At 41.9% G+C, this 17,844-nt stretch overlaps 1 protein-coding gene across 6 annotated transcripts in view; it reads right to left on the reverse strand.

Annotated features, from left to right (window-relative positions):
* LOC119379344 (islet cell autoantigen 1) overlaps nt 1-17,844 on the reverse strand; it is a 77,599-nt gene that overhangs the window by 20,426 nt on the left and 39,329 nt on the right. For 5 of the 6 annotated variants that reach the window (XM_037648631.2, XM_037648628.2, XM_037648635.2 and 2 more), the window contains 3 exons: nt 15,554-15,778; nt 12,532-12,617; nt 3,237-3,275 (listed from right to left, as the gene is read on the reverse strand). In XM_037648631.2, the coding sequence (XP_037504559.1) occupies nt 3,237-3,275; nt 12,532-12,617; nt 15,554-15,778 (350 nt within the window). The remainder of the gene's footprint in view (nt 1-3,236; nt 3,276-12,531; nt 12,618-15,553; nt 15,779-17,844) is intronic. The other variant, XM_049411939.1, reaches the window with a different exon arrangement.

Consider the following 17,844-nt stretch of genomic DNA (forward strand, 5'->3'; position numbering starts at 1 on the left):
AGGTTCAAACAGCCCAAAACAGGCACCACATTTTCTAACACTGCAAATTTCTTCTGAGAACTTGCATGTCACACCCACAGCAGAATAGCTGTGAGTTTTGAAAAGGCAGGAGTTTCATACACAGCTGTTCCAAACTCACCCTAAATATGCAAAACCATACGAAGCCAACAGATAATGAAGCCAAGGAAAGCATAGGAGGCATTATCTGAGGTTTTTAATTCAAGTGTAGAACTAACGACAAAAATGGAAATGAAGGTGGATGAAAAACAACTTTCTGCCAGTGGGGACCGAATGTCCTGATTGGTTGTGGGTGGCTAACACTCACAACTACTAAGACTGTGAGTGTTAGCCACCCCCAACGTTTGCTTAATATGAGGGTGGTGAGTTCAGTCTTCACCGGCAGAAGGTTGTTTTACAGCAAAAGCTGTTATGAGCTCAGAACAATAGCCCATTTTGGTGGTGATGTCTGCTGCCACCGCTGGTGTCCGTCGCAGCTATTACGCACAATCAGAAAAAAGCAAACAGGGTTCGAGCCGGAATCGAACCCAGACACTCTGTGCTGGCAGTCAAATATTCTACCATGGAGCCACACCAGTGCTTGGAAGTTCCTCGGAAGAAGACCCTATACAGGCATTTGAGTAACGAGTGGGTGGTTTAAAGCTGCCGACCCACTACAAAAGGGCTCAGAATTAGCATCCTCATCATCAGCCACAGCATCAAGTGCCTAACTATGTAGGTGCACACACTGTCTTACAGATGTGTAGCGGGTGCCATTGCTACGTCGCAACATGATAATGAATTACGGCGTAGCGCGTACTTCGCAACCGTACTTGCACTAGGCACTCAATGAGAGTTTACGCAAACTTGAAGGCCGCTTCTCCAGCTTATGCTATGACTGTTGTGTGTTCCATGAAACTTAAGAATAACAGAGAGCTGAGCTAGTAGGTAAGTGTTCAATCTAAAAGAATAGATGTTTGTACGCCCAGTCTTTTAGAATGGTTCCGTGAAAGCCTGGAGTTTCTTTTTTCTCATCCACTTTCATTTTTCTTTATATCATGATTACTACACTTAAATACCACAAATAAAGGTGAATGTGTTTTCATGCACATTCACCATAAAACAAGGTGCTATAGACCATAAAATACACCAAAAAGATAACACACTTGCTGGGTCACCATTTGCTCCCTCATTATACGTCATTCCATAACAAGGGTGTTTAATGAAACAGAATTATGTTCAATGAAAAGGAATTCAAGTTTATTAGCAGGAAATCCATGCAAACGAGCCTGTATAGCTATTTAATGATGCTTAATACAACACAGTGAGGCCCACAAAATATTCTGCAGATACTAGTTGACAGCTTAGCAAGCCCTTCCATGCAGAACAGGGAAAAGTAAAGAGCTTGAATAAAAAACACTAACATAGTTATCTCAAGGTAATGCATGCAAAACAACACTATTGACAGTTTTAGATGATGGCATCCATAACAATCTAGGACTGAAACCATAATATGCCACAAAAAAGGAATACTTGCTATATATGCTATGAAAAGCAAGTGCTCAATAAATAATAATAATAAAAAAAAAGTTAAAAGCAGCCTCGCAACAGAAGTCACCAACTTAACAACCAAAGTAGAGAGCTGGCAAGGCAAATCTAGAAGTTTGTTAAGGCCACAATACTGCCATAATAATCCATCATGCTTTACTTTGCTGCAATTTCCAATCAATAAGTAGTAGTCCAGAAATGATGAAATATCAATTTTATTGACAGTGAGTGAAAGGAAGGAGGACAGGCTGACAGTACTCAATCCTCCTCATTCCAGAAAGTAGCTCAACGAAGTTTAATACCCATGACACCCAGGACCTCAAAAGTCCTTTGAACAAAACGACATCTAATGAAAAGGCATTTACATGAAGCAACACAGGACAAAGAAGATACTCCTTTCTGGTAAAGGTCCCTTGCCTAAAGATCTGGACTACTACTTCATGATGTAGAGGCATAACCTTATGCACAGCTCATACCCAACAGGAAAGTTGTTGAAACACTTCAGCGCTTCCACAACTTTTTTAATCTATAATTTCACCTGAAAGAACCTGCATAATGGTCACCTAAAAAGCATAGTGTACTATTAACAAAAACACAGCGGGAAGTGCCTTTCATTATATTTAAAACTTAATGTCAGACCACTTGATATTGGGCTTCAAAAATTGGCAACCTGAACCACTTGGTCACTGAGCTTTATAGTGAAATCATGCTTTTTACGCCTAAGGCAGTATTCACACAGGCAAGTGACAGAGATCCGTGATTAGTGACTACTCATGGTGACCTATGTTCACACTGGGAAGCATGCCCATTGCGACACCAAAATGTCACGCGATTGTTGCTATGCGCACCCTTTTCTCGTGTGTCATTGCTCACACAACCATAGCAATATAAAATAACCTTCAGCATATCCCGACATCCTGTACCACCCAAAGGTTCAGCCAAATTCTGCAATTACCGTATTTTCTCGAATATAACCAGCACCCCTAACTTTTTAAGCACATTTCTCCATTTTTTGGTGCGGGTTATATGCGAGAAAATATGGTACATTTGTGGAGCTATTTGCGACCTCTGTCAGTCCCCGGTGTGATTGCTGCCTTAAGGTGATTACAGATACACACGAGTATGAAAACAGGAGATGCAGGCCTGCAAAGGCACAATAAAGGCAAAAAAGGTTTGACTCAACTGAATCTGCTACTACGATGTGCAACCTACACCTGACCCCATGAGGTGACCTTGCTGTCCGGGCTGTCCCACTTACAGAAGCACTGCTATGGTAAATGGCACATCATGCTAAAGAATAATGCCCTATTCTAATCTAAGGCGTACCATCAGTTTCCCAATATAGTCGTGGCATTCTTTTCCAGTCGCCAATAGTACCCCTCTTGTATATTCATTACTTTGTTGTATTTGTGGTAATGAGGTATTATCACCAAATATATGTGCCAATTTATGAATGCCACTGTCCCAAGAGTGCTGCAGACCATAAAAAAGAAAAAATAATGCATATATTTAACAAAATGGGCAGCTGCTTTGGCATTTGTTTTTTTTCTTGGATTATTGATAAATTAAAGATAAAAGTAAAATGCCTTTCAGTTGCCAGCCTTGCAGTGTTACAGACTGCATAAAAAGATGTGATATAGCTGCGTTAAATATTATTGCTGCTATGCATACAAAGCGGGATAAGTGCTTACTTATGGTCTTCTGCACCTGATGCTGAAGTTTTAGAATATCTGGAATTATAAAATAAGGGTCTCAACAACAAAGTAAGTGGTAACACTAGTATGGACTCCTTAAAAACGCTGTTCAACATTATGAATAAAACATATTTGCACAGTGAATCATAAAATTAGCATTTCACATTCAAATTCACATACTTTGAACATTTACAGCTGACCCTTTAAAACAATACAGTCAACACAATGATTTCTAAAGAAGTAGTCAGTACATCCGAGACTTCCTTAAACACAAACTTAGCATGAAAGAGTGTTTGAAAGCAAGAACAATGCAGCTAATTGCAAAGAGCTATTTCTTTATTTTAATGAAGAAGAAAACTATGAAAACCGCTCACTGCTTTGCTTTCACACTGCACTGCCTCACACGGTCAGTCTTCCATAGATTGTTCAGCATGGTCACAGACTACTCTACAAGTCTTCAGCTAGAAATCTGAACGAGAATATGGAAAGCTTATTCAGCTAGAAATCTGAAGGGGAATATGGAAAGCTTATCACAAATATCCTCTGGATCAGAAAAAGTCTCCGAGCTCCCAGCTGTCACATGAGCTGTTATATACAGCTGGGTTCAGTAGCTCAGTCAGTGCTCGTGATGTTTTTACATTAATGAAGTTTTTGGAAAGCGAAGTTGTCTAAACGATGTGATGCTCCATGCCCCAAGTAGAAAATCATCTGCTGTGCCTTAAATGCAAGGTCATACTACTAAGTATGAGTGGTGCATGTGCGCAGACTAGGTATTTTTTCTAACAGTCTTGCATAGAGGCAACGATAAAGAACTGCTTTGCTCAAATTCTTTCCTTTCTCCTTGCAATGCTTGTTTCATGCTATCAAATAAACCCAATGCACTGCTCATACACTGAGTTTCAAGCAAATGTGGCTGAACCATATTTGCTTGAGACTATCAATGTCAAGTTCATGTCCAGTACGTGCCGTGAGCTGGGACGTCACGAAATTTACCCTGAAGAGCCCATGGTGAAAGAGTGTTTCCAAAAGTGGAAAGCCAACAAAGAAAACTGCATAATGAAATTCCACAACAAAATTGTCAATTAATTGGCAATTCTGGGGGAGTTTACCACATCACACTAATAACTAGCACTAAAAGGCATATTAGTTTACACTTTATGCTCAACACATTGTTAATTCTGTCTGGAAAGTTTTATACCACATATTCTTCAAAGTGATATTCTCTGTTAGGCATATAAAGTAGCTTTGTCTGCCATAGCATGTACTTAACTGGATATCTACATACTGTAACCAACAAATACAGCGCCTGCTACTATAAAAATTATTTATTTTGAGTGAACCTGTGCCCGTAGACTCAAGAATTGAATCTTCGGCAAGAATGTCCCTTGCTAGCTGTTCCAAACTTCGTCGGCCTCTTCTTCCCCACACCTGGAGTCTCGTGCCGGTCCCGTTGCGTAGCGTGGTGGCGCGCGTGGCTGACGGTGCATCGCATGCTTGTGGCGGCTTTTACAAACGCAGTGTGCGATACGCGTCTACTGTGGATGTCAAACAACTTGTGGCAATATTTTATCGATGAGCCTTCAGAACTAGATCCCACACACATGCATTTGGTGGATTGGCATACAGTCAGCATATTTAATTACCGGTACATTTTGAACCACTTCAACCTATACCACTTCAATCAAGAGATGTTGATGAAGTTTTCTGCATACCATGCATGCAAGATTCACTTCTACGAGTTGTGTTGTGCAGAAATGAGTCTACAAATATTGCAATGACTGAAATGAAATGAAGATCACCCTTAAGTCTGAATTTCAGAGCTGCACCGTCCATCTTCCAAATTTGCCTAGTGTATTCATGAAAACAACAATTGTGTACATGCAGAAGAGCACTTGGTATATGTACTCAGTGCTCTGGGTCTACTGAATTTGCAAAAAAGAACAAGAATACCATTGCATCTAATGACACAACATGTGCCTCGAAAGTTGGAAAGATACCTTAAGAAAGGTGCGCCTTGTTTTCCTTCAACAGTTGTTGTGAGCCTAGTCATGCACAATGCTCAGTGATTAAAACTGAATACTCAGAGTGCAATGCTGCCAGTGCCTGGTGTGCCATGGGTGGGCGCTTAGGAAATTGAGCCAATGTATTGCCGTATATTATGAGGGTGAGAGCATTTCCGATTCATGTAGACTGCATCTGGCCCTCAGCGCACACCAGTAACGCAACAAGCACCAGCCAGCATACTCTCCAAGTATCGCTTGCGAATCAATATGCACAGTACGTGACACCTGCTGTCCTCAAAACGTACATCAAATTTTCTGCACTACAATGTCGAGAGTGGGACTTTACATGGATGCAGACCTCAAGCAATGAAAGAAAATAAACAATAAATAAATTACAGAAAGCTGCTGGTAACTGCCATAATGCAAATTCCAATATAGTTTCCTGAAGGTTTACAGTATCTATTTTTATTTTAAGTGTGATGAAAATCTATTTAGGGGAGACGTGGGTCTTGAAAAGTGTGTTTTTAATAGTTGGGTGAACAGAATGAAATTTAATAGACTTATTCAGTTTTTTCTACAGATTCTAAATCTGTGAGTAGATTTTTAATAGCTGCATTAGAACAAAAGATACGCTAGTTCTACAACGTTTTCTAGCACAATTCTTACGGGATTTTTGGCAACTTCTTTTCGTCAAACACAAAAGCAATGTATGTGGCAAAATTGCCAGAAAGCTGGTCTAGCCAATGGTGCTATTTATTTCTTATAATGTTGTTTACCAAGTGATAATTCTCGATAATCATAAAGTGTATGAAGCAAAAATTTTTCACTCGTATTTGCATCCATTTATTTTGCAATCAAAGTTCGATGAAAACAATCAAATTAGCATCATCGGCTAGACGAGCTCTCTGGTAGTCTTGCCACATATTTTGTTTTTGTGTTTGACAAAGCAAAGTTGCCAAAAAGTACCGTAAGAAATATGCTCTCAGAAATGTCATATATTTTGTTCTAATGCAGATAATAAAAATCTACTTGAAGGTTTGGAATCTGCAGAAAAAACTGAATAAGTCTTAAATTTTATTCACCTAATTCAACTAATAAAAAAAACTTTTCAAGACCCAAGTCTCTAAAAAACTGTCACTCTGAAATGGCTATTGTGCGTTCTCTAACTGCTGGTATTTTCTGTTCAATGTCTGCAAGTTAATTAAAAAGTAGTCCTGTAACTAACATTCATTTCTACCAATAGTCTCATATTCCACTACAAATGCAATGTCAATGCCCACAACTATTTAGTGTGAGTAATGCTTCACAGAAGCAGCAGCAGGCCCATAAAACGAACAGCCATGGTTAGATAATGTTGCACTGAATGCTCTCCTGTGCTGGCCCTCAGTTCTGGCAGATACCAGCACTAACGGCCAGCATTGGGTGATTGGGTGATGCCATCACCGCGGAGGTGTGGCGAGAGTGTGACGATGGCGTCCGTTGAAAGCGACCGTTGAAGTTTCATTTTTTAATTTTCACGAAGAAATCCCATAAATGATATGTAGATGTGACATCACGGATTTCAAAGTATTTTTTTATACTTGGCTAATTATGGCTTAGCAAAAATTCTCAAAACATGTTAAATACAGCCTTTAAGGGGTAGGGTAGATTGACTAAAAAAGCGATTTTCTGATTTCATTACTGAAAAACAATACAGTCCCTGAGGAGCGAAACCGTGCATTGGCGAACGCGCAGGAGTGCTCAAAGCTATTTAAAAATGGTGCCAAAAACAGCGCCTCCTGATGGATGCGCGGGTTTGTTGACATGTTCTTTGCCATCATTCTTTCTGTGTATATGTATTTTTTATAAGAAATATGGCTAGATCGGTTAAATAGATTCACTTCCTACCATTTTCATAAGTTTTGATTGCAAATTTTCCCATGTAGTGTAGTCATTGATTTATGTTGTGAGCACTTTCTGCACGTGCTTTTAAGCAAAAATGTGTTTTTCTCATGATCAGTTTTCTGAAAATTTTCCAAACTTGACGTACTTTTTCTGGAAAACCATCCGACCAATTGCACTGCAATTTTCTCAGATTATACTTGATTCCCTTCCGAATATTCTGAACCTAATACTTTGAGAAAGTGTGCGAGTTATAATTAAGAAAAAAAAAAAAGATTCATTGAAAATTGTCTCTTACGGCACGTGACAAATGAGTTCTATATTTTTTTGCTTGTGACATAATTGTAGGAACCTGTTCTTGTAGCTAGGGATTAATCCTTTGAGGGTTTTCACCGTACATGTATGGCATCACCTAACAGGCACCAAAGGGTTTTTGCTGTACATGTACGACATGCCTGTATTTTTAAAACGCACGCCTTTTTCAATCATATCTCTTGCTTGGCACGTGCTGCCACACTTTGGGAATACGTGTAATTATTTTCATGCGCCGATGTCTCTCCGTTGTTTTTTTTTAACACAAAAGTGTTTTATGCCGGGGTCCACCAAGACTCAAAAAAATGTACACGATCAGATGGCAAAGAAAATAAAGTTCCTTTAACGGGCATCGAACCCACGACCGCTCGGTCCGCAACAACAGATGCCGGGCGCACTATCCACTGCGCCACGGTCACAGACTCTATAGAGGCTTTACAAACGCCCCTTTTATATCTACCACTATCCCGGTCGGCGGGGTGGTGCTCTGGGAGCGGCAAAGTAAAGTAATTCATCATTACTGTGGCTTCCGCGATTAGTACCTGCAACGCGTTACACGTTCGTCCCATTCGGCGCGTTTTCAATAGAAGCGCAATTTTGTCAACGCCTTAACATACTGCGAGGTGGCGACCTTAACGCAAGTGTCGTAAAAGCATCGGCCTCGCTCATAGGCATCACGCTAATCAAACACAAAAATAGCTCTGCGACGTGCGCCTGCCTCACCTGGCTGTAACATCGCGGTCCCTGCCTACGCGCTCGCCCAGTGAAAAATTGCAGCCGGGCTACCGGGGTGGCACGACGCGCTTTGCGTTTCCCGCTAGTGCGGCCGTGGTGTTCAATCACATTTTAACATGCCGCAAAATGGCGACCAAGCTCTGCGTCCAATATGCGAAACTCTTCTGGCTCTCACAACTTGTTCTCCGATTACGCTTTCACCGCTAACTACTACAGCTACCACAAGGGTTTGTTTATTCATTGAACATGGACGTTAGTCGTCGGCATGGAGATGTACCACCAAGCATCAAAGTGGGTGCATCCACGTTAAACGGTGCTATAGCTGCCAGACATCAATATACATTGTGCAAACTCTCTTATATAAATGTACAGTAAACATTCAGTTACTTCTATAAGGGCACATTTTACTTTCGTGTTATTCCGATTCCTATGACGGAGGGAACAACCATGTCTTTTTTTTTCCAAAGCAGCGCGCTAGCTTTCCCTTGCACATCTGAGCACGCACGCGCATGCGGTGCAGCTGGTTTCGGTTTTGTCCTTCGGTTGGTTATCGCTTCTCGCACCCGCAAAGCTGATAGCTGTCTGGTTTCTAATCTCTCAAAGGGTGATCGCTTGTTACTCTCTTGTTCATTGCTCCCCGGGACGCGATTACGTCTATTTCCGTGCGGCGCTAAATTACACCAACGATGCCACCGTGGTGGCATTTCCTGTTTTGGGGACTCGGAAAAACTAACTCCCTTTTGTTGGCGATAAGATGAAGGATTATTATAGCTTTTTCACTTGTTTTGCTTTCTGGACGCACGCACCACCATACAGTTTTCTTCCATGCGTTCACTCACGCAGTTTGCTTACACTATGGAAGTGGGCACCTGTTGCTCTGCTGCTAGTGAGTCGAACGGCGTTTCTTCCGATGTGGACTATTCCCAAGGTGCATTTTTGCATGTCTGTCAGCTATGTTTAATACAAAGCATAATATTAATTTATAATTACACATTTCTGGAGTGCATTTCGCAAAAAATACGACCCTCAAAGGGCTAATGCCACTACTATGTGGAATTAACATGCCAAAGTTGACGGTCATACTGCTTTTCGTTTTTGAGAAAAGGGACATCTAAATTTACACCCCAGCCTAAAATTTAGTACTCAAACACAAAGAAAGTGAGAAAGGCTACAGGGTCAAAATTGCACAATGTGAAGGATACAAGCTTTCTCATTGCACACGCAAAATTTCAAGATAAAATATTGAACAGTCCCTGAGATATAAAGCTGAAACCAAGACAATGTGTTTACCCTACCATACCCCCTTAATGCTTCTAGAATACAATTTAGTCAATTTTTGCCATCAAAAAATTAAGTGTGAGTGAACACTGCCAAGAAATGTCATGGCGAACAGGTGTGAAAAGTATAAGGCAGTGCCAACACCTGCCTCTCATTATTGCAGCTTATCCGTCTCCTCCAATCCAACTTATCAAGTCTCCTCCAATGGTAAGAGTACATTTTTTTTTATTGTGTAAGAAAACTTAATAATACAACTCAAATTATTTTTTCTTTAGCATCCCTTCAAGATATGCATGACAAGCATCGAAAGGGTTTGACTGATCCACTAGTATCTCGCATCTGTATAATGAAACGATTTCATAACACCTCTTCCGAGCCCTGCTAATAAACTGCATTTTTCAAATTTTATTGAATAATTGATAGATGCATCAACGCACTGTGGTCTGCAAGTCTTGAATTTACAAGTATGGTAGCTGTGCTACCCTTAAAGGTTTCTGTAACAACACATTTGATAAAGAGACATAAAAAAGAAAAATTAAAATCAGCTCGGACTAATAAATTCTTAATTGAGAAATCTATTGTCATTAACTTTGTCATCATAGGTTCACCACTAGAAGGGAGAACAAAGGTCAGTGTGCCATTTTTTTTTATTTTGCACCAAAACCCCAAAAGCTTTGGTGGGATTTAACATGCCAAAACCGCAATATGATTATGAGAGATGTCGCAGTGGAGGGCTCTGGAAATTTTGACCACCTGGGGTTCTTTAATGTGCACCTAAATCTAAATACAAGGGCCTCAAGCATTTTCACCTTCATCGAAAATGCGGCCGCGGCGGCCAGGATTCGATCCCACAACCTGCAGGTCAGCAGTCGAGCACCATAACCACTAAACTACCATGGCGGGTTGAAACCCCAAAAGCAGCATGTTGGTGAAACATCATGAATTTCAAAGTATAATATGACTATTTTGGCCATGCTGGTTCAATAAAAGTCTCCAAAGCACATCGCATATTAATCGTTTGGTTCCCATTAGAACACCATGTAATAAATTTTTACTGGTAAGGAACCATACAGGTCTAAGCAGACACGATCAAAGTACTTTTTTAACATGCCTTATGGACTGAATGTCTGCCATGTATACTATGTTTTGTGTCTTATTCCCTCGAAGAAAGATTATGCACTGATGACATTTTATGCACTGCTCCTGCGTGGCCTTCCAAAAGGAAGCTGACAGTATTGTTAAATGAAATAACAGAAACTGTGATGCCGCAGTAACGTGGTGCAGGAACTTGAAAGACAATGTCTCCACCAATCTTTTTTTTTTCTTTTTTTCCCCCCCCACTTACCAAGCATCTTCTGACAGCAAGAGTAGTGTTTTTTGTATAGAGAAAAGGTAGTTTGGCAATGCAGATGAAGTCATTTTTCTTTTTAGCGTACCCTTCAATGAGTTTTTATTTAATTATGAAGAAAGTTTATTGATAGTCACACCACCAGTAGGCTAACTACATTGCTCATTGCTGCACTGCTTAATTTATGCAAGCTTAAAACTAGAGATGTGCGAATAGCAAAATTTTGGGTGCGAAGCGAATTCGAATAATAAAGATCGAGTGCGAATCGAATCGAATAATTTCGAATAATTTTCGAATACTTCTCAAACATTTTTCGAATAATTCGAAGTGAAATTACAGAAAAAGTTACAGAGAATCCCTAAGTATGTTCTTGTGAGATCGCAACATGAAAGTGTTTCTTTTCGCTAGGTTGATGAAGTGCTGATGGGGTCATATTTCATAGTTGTCTTTCTTATCAAGAGTGAGGCAATGTAGAGGCCGAATTGTATTTATGTACATGATTTGGTGCAACCAAAGTGTTGCCGACAACACTTTACACGTGATAGGCAGAGATGCCATTTCCTCAGCCTCTCCTCCTCTTTCAACTGCTGTGGAAGGCCAACTGATGTGGCGGACAAGGGTGTGCTCCCTTCAAGTCCGAAGTTCCAAATCTGCCTCGTAGACGTCGCTATATAAGAACATCTGAAATTTTGGATGCTAAAAAGCTTCGGCGTCGCATTTTTCGGACTTGCTGCCCAAATTTCAGGTCCAAAACAGCATTAATTGAGCCCCCAACTCTGCCACATCTTTCATCTCCATATTGGAACCAGCGTTTTCTTGAGTTAATACATTTGCGACCGTAGCGGAGCTTGAAAGGCAGCTTTACCGCAATACGGGGGTGTGAGGAGGTGAAGCATACTGAAAATCTAGGGACCACTTCCAAACGGACGTTGACTGTCTTTTGGCTAAGTTCGACCGTAACGGACCTTGAAAGGCAGCTTTGCCGCAATACGGGGGTGTGAGGAGGTGAAGCATATTCAAAATCTAGGGACCACTTCCAATCAGACGTTGACTGTCTTTTGCCTAAGTTCGACCGTAACGGAGCTTGAAAGGCAGCTTTGCCGCAATACGGGGCTGTGAGGAGGTGAAGCATATTGAAAATCTAGGGACCACTTCCAATCAGACGTTGACTGTCTTTTGCCTAAGTTCGACCGTAACGGAGCTTGAAAGGCAGCTTTGCCGCAATACGGGGGTGTGATGAGGTGAAGCATATTGAAAATCTAGAGACCATTTCCAACCGGACTTTGTCTCTTGGCTAAGTTCGACCGTAACGGAGCTTGAAAGGCAGCTTTGCCGCAATACGAGTGTGTAATGAGGTGAAGCATATTGAAAATCTGAAGGGGTCACTTTCAACGGGACGTTGACTGCATTTGTCTTTGGGAAGTTCGAATAGTTCGAATAGTAAAATTTCAGTGCGAATCGAATCGAATAGCAATCACTATTCGAAAAATATTCGAAATTTCGAATATTCGCACACCCCTACTTAAAACACAACTTACAAAAGAACACATAACTACTTCAGAAAGATGAAACATGGTAGTATGCATATGTATAAGTTTTTCTGTTTGTTCCATGGGAATTCTATTGTAAGCATTCATGCCAAGTTTCTACAGCCTAGCCAAAGTAGCCTCAATGACATTCATGCTGAAAAGTATGTCATTCCCACTATGGCAAGCATAATTATTGATTAGCCTACCTGTCTTTGTCGCCATCTTCTTTACTGGCCTTTTCTTCACCATTGCCCATTTCTTCGGCCAGTTTTCTACTTGGCTCTTGGAGTTCCTGTGGTGTATGATACCACCATCACTACCACACAGTTATGCACTATGGAAAAGCCCTTAGTAGCCATCACCTGACTTATATGGCTACATGTTTTGAGTTATCCAGGAAAATGTAAAACATGAAACCATTTATACAAATTTTCAAGTAACAGCTTAATAGCTGAAATATGTGTGATGTTGCTTCCATAAACAGTTCTTTGCTAGGAGCTCTATCTACCTGGACAATATGCCATTATATAATGTAGAACAGCCAGCGATTAAAATGCAATAATCATAGTGCATGGCTGCCAGTGCTTATGCCACCAGTAGGCATGGAGGAAACTGAGGTGCTGCATTCTGGTATACAATGAGAGTGACAGTGTATGTGATGCATGATGCCTGCATTTGGCAATGGCACAACAAATGCTGGTTGCCATATGGCTCAATTATTGCATCTTAACCACTGAGCACCATGCAAGTATTCATCATCAGTAGCAGCCTACCATATTTAAATGAATCTGATGCGCACCTTTCCTTCAATAAAATGAGCCTGAAAAGTGCCTGCATATTATGATCAAATACAAGCTCACAATCATGCTCACAATGTTCGCAGCAGTCTACCGTCAGACAGTTCAGACAAAGCAATAATTGTTGGAGTTTTACATCCCAAACCCTGATATGATTATAAGGGACTCCGTAATGGAGGGCTCCAGAAATTTCAACCATCTGGTGTTCTTTAATGAGCCCCTAAATCTAAGTACATGGGCCTCTAGCATTTCGCCTCCATGGAAGTGCAGCCGCCGCGGCCAGGATTCAATCCCGTGACCTTTGGGACAGCAGTCGAGCACCATAACCACTAGACCACTATGGCGGGTGTGTTCAGACAAAGTATGATCGCCATCACAAAATGGCGACAAAATACAATTTGTTGTGGGTTGGCATAGGTCCATCTTGTGCTCGACTGCGACTTGGTGACACAAATAGCGATGCATCATTTCCATTATGAAAGCCAATTTCAAAGAAAAGTTGTTCTGTATGCTGAAGATAGTTGCAAGAGAGCTGCATCGCATCTTTTTTTCTTTGCCCAAGACTTGTGTCCATGAGTGGTGCAAAGAAAGGGAGGAGATTTTCAGCCGTATGTTGACCAGGAAAGCTTTCAGTGGGCTGAAAGTGGGAAGATATCTGGACCTTGAAGAGAATCTTGCAGACTTTGCCACGCACTAAGAACTGACATTTGGGCAAGTTGGATGTAGTTAAATATGTTGAGTGGTTTCCATCGCGAAACAAATGAAGGCACAGGTGAAAAAGGGACAGGAACACTAGTGCTGACTTTGCTATGCATTGAATGTAGACTGCGTGCCTGTGATGACCAAGCTTCTTAAGGTAAAGGCCCCAGAATTGGCACATGATAGAGGCTCATCCTGAGGCGATTTTAAAGCCAGTATAAACTGGACCAGAGAAGAAAAAAATTGGACCATCTCCCTGAAGGGAACGCTGATGGAATGCGAAGCAGCAGCATTGCGCATGGGTGGCGTCACAGGTTGAACGGCGCTAACGCGGGTGCTGCGGTGAGCGCTGGAAGATTCACTTGTAGCGAAACTCGGTGTAGCGTTTACTGGTGTAAACGTTTGTTTGAAACGCAGACACGGGAGGCGAGCGGGCGTTGGAGCTGGCAGCTGCGGCGCTCCGGCGGGTGAGGGAGAGAGTGACATACGCGCGCACCTGTGAGGGAAGCGTGCAAGGGGTGCGTGACGTCACCGCCCAGCTGCTGCGTGACCTACTTGGCACCGCTCCAACACCTGCGCCGAGGGAAGCGCGTTGCCTCGCGTTTGTGCGGACGGACAGACAGCGATACACAGGCTAGTCAAAGAGCTGCTACGCATCTAAAAGAAATTGCTTGGAGAATAAATTTCCAATTTTATGAAGGCACATTGTGTTTGTCTCTCTCTCTCTTTTTTTTCCTTTTTTTTTCTGATGGCCAACATGGGGGCATGCCATAGTTTTCTTGTTTTTTAAGGGACCCTTTCTTTTGGTCTTAGGCGACAACAGTGTCACTTCAGTGATGGATAGCTGGACCATTTCAAGGCAAGATGTATGACATTTATGCAAATCTGTGGTGAATGCAAATGCATCAGTGTGGATGCAGTCTCCCGAGTGAAAAACAAACGAGCTGCCAGCGCAATTGTTCGCTTCTTGCATTCATCGCTGAGCAATCATGACCTGCGTCCTTTGCAATCAGGCGTTTACTCAAGTATAGATGTGTCCGCTCAAGTGTATGTGCAGGAGACAGTACACTTCACGCAACTTTTTTTGTCAAGCGTGTGGAAAGCACACACGCATTCCTTCATGTGCGTTTTTTTTAATCCTGCAATCTCTGTTGGTATTCTGGTAGTAGTTGAAACACACAGAGTCAATTCGATGATCTTTTGGCTATTTTGCAGTGGCCTCCAAATTTTAATAATGCTCATACTCAGCTACTCAAAGGTCTGCCTTTATACCACTAACCATGGTTGCAATTTCAGATATTACAAACTCTGCATAAAACAAATCTTTTCATCAGATTTATCATGGTCTATCTTGAAAAGAGTAGGCTACATTTTATGTCTGCTGCTGAACAAAGCAGCATCTGCTAGTGATCTGCGCTACTGCGGTCTAGCATCAGCCTCACTTGAAATGAGTTGGCCATCTCCTAATGCATACTGCTCTGTCTCTTGACATTACACCTTCAATTTCCACTGCATTGCTCACAGTATGGGCCTTGGCTTCTTCTCAGTTTACATTGGTATTTCGCAAGCTTGAGCCTTTAAGTGAGCACTGGTAGAAAGTATACACTGTAGAATTTTTAAAGACCATGGTAAGCTGCTAAAGGGTGTAGCATGTCCAGCTACCTGGGGTTATGGAGAAAAAAATGTCCCCCTTCCTTCTCCAGAGCTGAATGTTCATTTAGTTTGTACACACCTTGACAACGATGAAGTCATAGTGCTGGTACCCTTTGAAGCTCTCCGCAACATTGGTCATAGTGGAGGAGGTCTTTTCCCAGAAGGAGAGTAGTGCATTCTGGTAGGTGGCCAGCACATGAGAAAACATGTTGCAGCGTGAAGCTGCAAGCAGGTCAACCTTCTGTAGTGTGTCCAGTTTAAGCTTCTCAAACTGCATCTTGGTGCGCTTCACATGCCCTTGCACCTGCACAGTCCAAGCCATAGCCATGATAATACTATTGCAGTACATGACTACAGCGACTATTACGGGCAGGCTGTAAACAAACACTCATCAGAAGTGCATAAGCAAGAGTCGCCCCCTTCTACACAGATTGTCACCACAAGTGCGTGTAAAAAAATGAAATATTATTTTCATCTAATGCAAGTTGACAGCAAAATTTCCACCTTCAGCACTTCCATGAAAGGCATGGATATCTGCTCAAGAAAGATTCAGACAGCACAAAAAAAGACAGGACACCCAGAGACATACACAGACACAGTGCTGAACTCAACTGTTTTATTGCTTCGAACGCAAGGCATTTTTATGGCACACATCTGAGCAACGGAAAGGTGATTAGGTGGAATAATGCAGTGATAATGCCATGTGACAAGAAGTTGCCGAAAAGGACAATCAAGGAAATGGTGACAGCGCAGCCTAAAGCTAAAAAACTGAAGCACGCTCATGATATACAAAGTGAAAGTAAAAAAAGTAATTACAAATATGAATACTAAAACCAACAGATAAATAAGATAAAACCAAACAAGCCATGGAAGTTGCACGAGCACAAAAATAAGAAGACACGGTAAACAAAATGCTATTGAAAAGGCATGTGCTCCAGGATATGTACCTCTTTCTTGGAGAGGGAAACTGAGGGCCTGCTTACACAACTATCACCAAGCCTCTGAAGTTTGGTCGCTGCCTTTAAAATTTCGCAAACAAGTTGCTCGTCATGCTTGCCTATGACAGTGCGCCCCTCGAAATGCGGGGAGTAGACACAATCAAGGCAGTGCATCGCTAGATGACTGCAGGCGGCTGTTGACAGGTTCTGTTGGTGCTCTCTGAGATGGGCATATCTGCTCAATTTGACAAATCAAATTTTCTATGTCTTTGAGCAATGCCCTGGCAATTTGGTAGCCTTTGTGATTGAGACCCATGCAGAAAGGGCCAGCGAAATTTTCAACTCTGAAGTTATTTTTCCTTAGCTATTGTTTCTGCATTTCATAGTTGCGGTGCAAAACACAAGTAATGGTCGAACTGAGCACGTTAAAGGCCAACTCCGGCGATTTCTCGAGGTAAAAGGATTTCAATAAAATTCACTGGGTACATTCCTTTCCCGTTCCCATCATTTATGCCAAATTACAGGCTGGAGAGATACACAGATTCATTACAAATGAATTTTATTGATTGCCCCGACTCTCTCCACCTTGCTTCCCAGAATTATTGGCAACATTGTGAGCGTGACGTCATTTTTGGCAAACCGGAAGTGACGGAACCGAGGTGCCACTACAGCATCTGCTATCTGCAAGGCAACAATTTTGTGCGTTTGGCCAGTGCTTCGTTGGCTGGGCATGCGAATTTCAGTTCCTTGTGAGCGTGCATGCGATGGGTGGCAAATGGTGTTGCGTTGTGGGCTGCACACGATTCCCCATGTAATTACCTTGACAGCCACAAAACACTCGCACCTAATGATTACCCCACCTCTTTATATTAGAGTGTTTTAGCTAGCAGGACCGGTTTACTGCACAGAAAGTGCGGTAATACAGTACTGGCTGAAGAGTGCACATGCGTGAACATAACCGTACAGAAAACTTCGTGTGAAAGGTGGCTCGTACTTGGCTTATACCGTATTTACTCGCGTAATGATCACACTCGTGTAATGATCGCACCCCTAAATTTTGTCGTCTAAATTCGATTTTTCTTTTTCCCCGCGTAATGATCGCACCCTGAACTTGCCGCATCGATATGACGTGTGCCAAGTCTAGCCGATGATCATCGCGTTTATCATCTGTCGAATGTTGCGTTAATAACTCTTCCAAACTCGCCAAGTGAACTGCACGCACCAAACATATTCGTAATTTTTGCCCACCGTTGGCGGAAACGTGCTATTTAGGATTGCAGTAAAGGCAAATGCCGCAGTTTTCACTGAATGCCCGCCATGTGTTTTATGTCTGTGGCAGCTGAACGCGCCCATCTTTGTTTCTGTGATCTGAAAGCAGGCATCACTACGCTAATGCCGTAAATTTACTGATTTAAATGAAAGCATTCCTTAT

This window comes from Rhipicephalus sanguineus, chromosome 1, assembly GCF_013339695.2.
Source record: "Rhipicephalus sanguineus isolate Rsan-2018 chromosome 1, BIME_Rsan_1.4, whole genome shotgun sequence".
Taxonomy (NCBI): domain Eukaryota; kingdom Metazoa; phylum Arthropoda; class Arachnida; order Ixodida; family Ixodidae; genus Rhipicephalus; species Rhipicephalus sanguineus.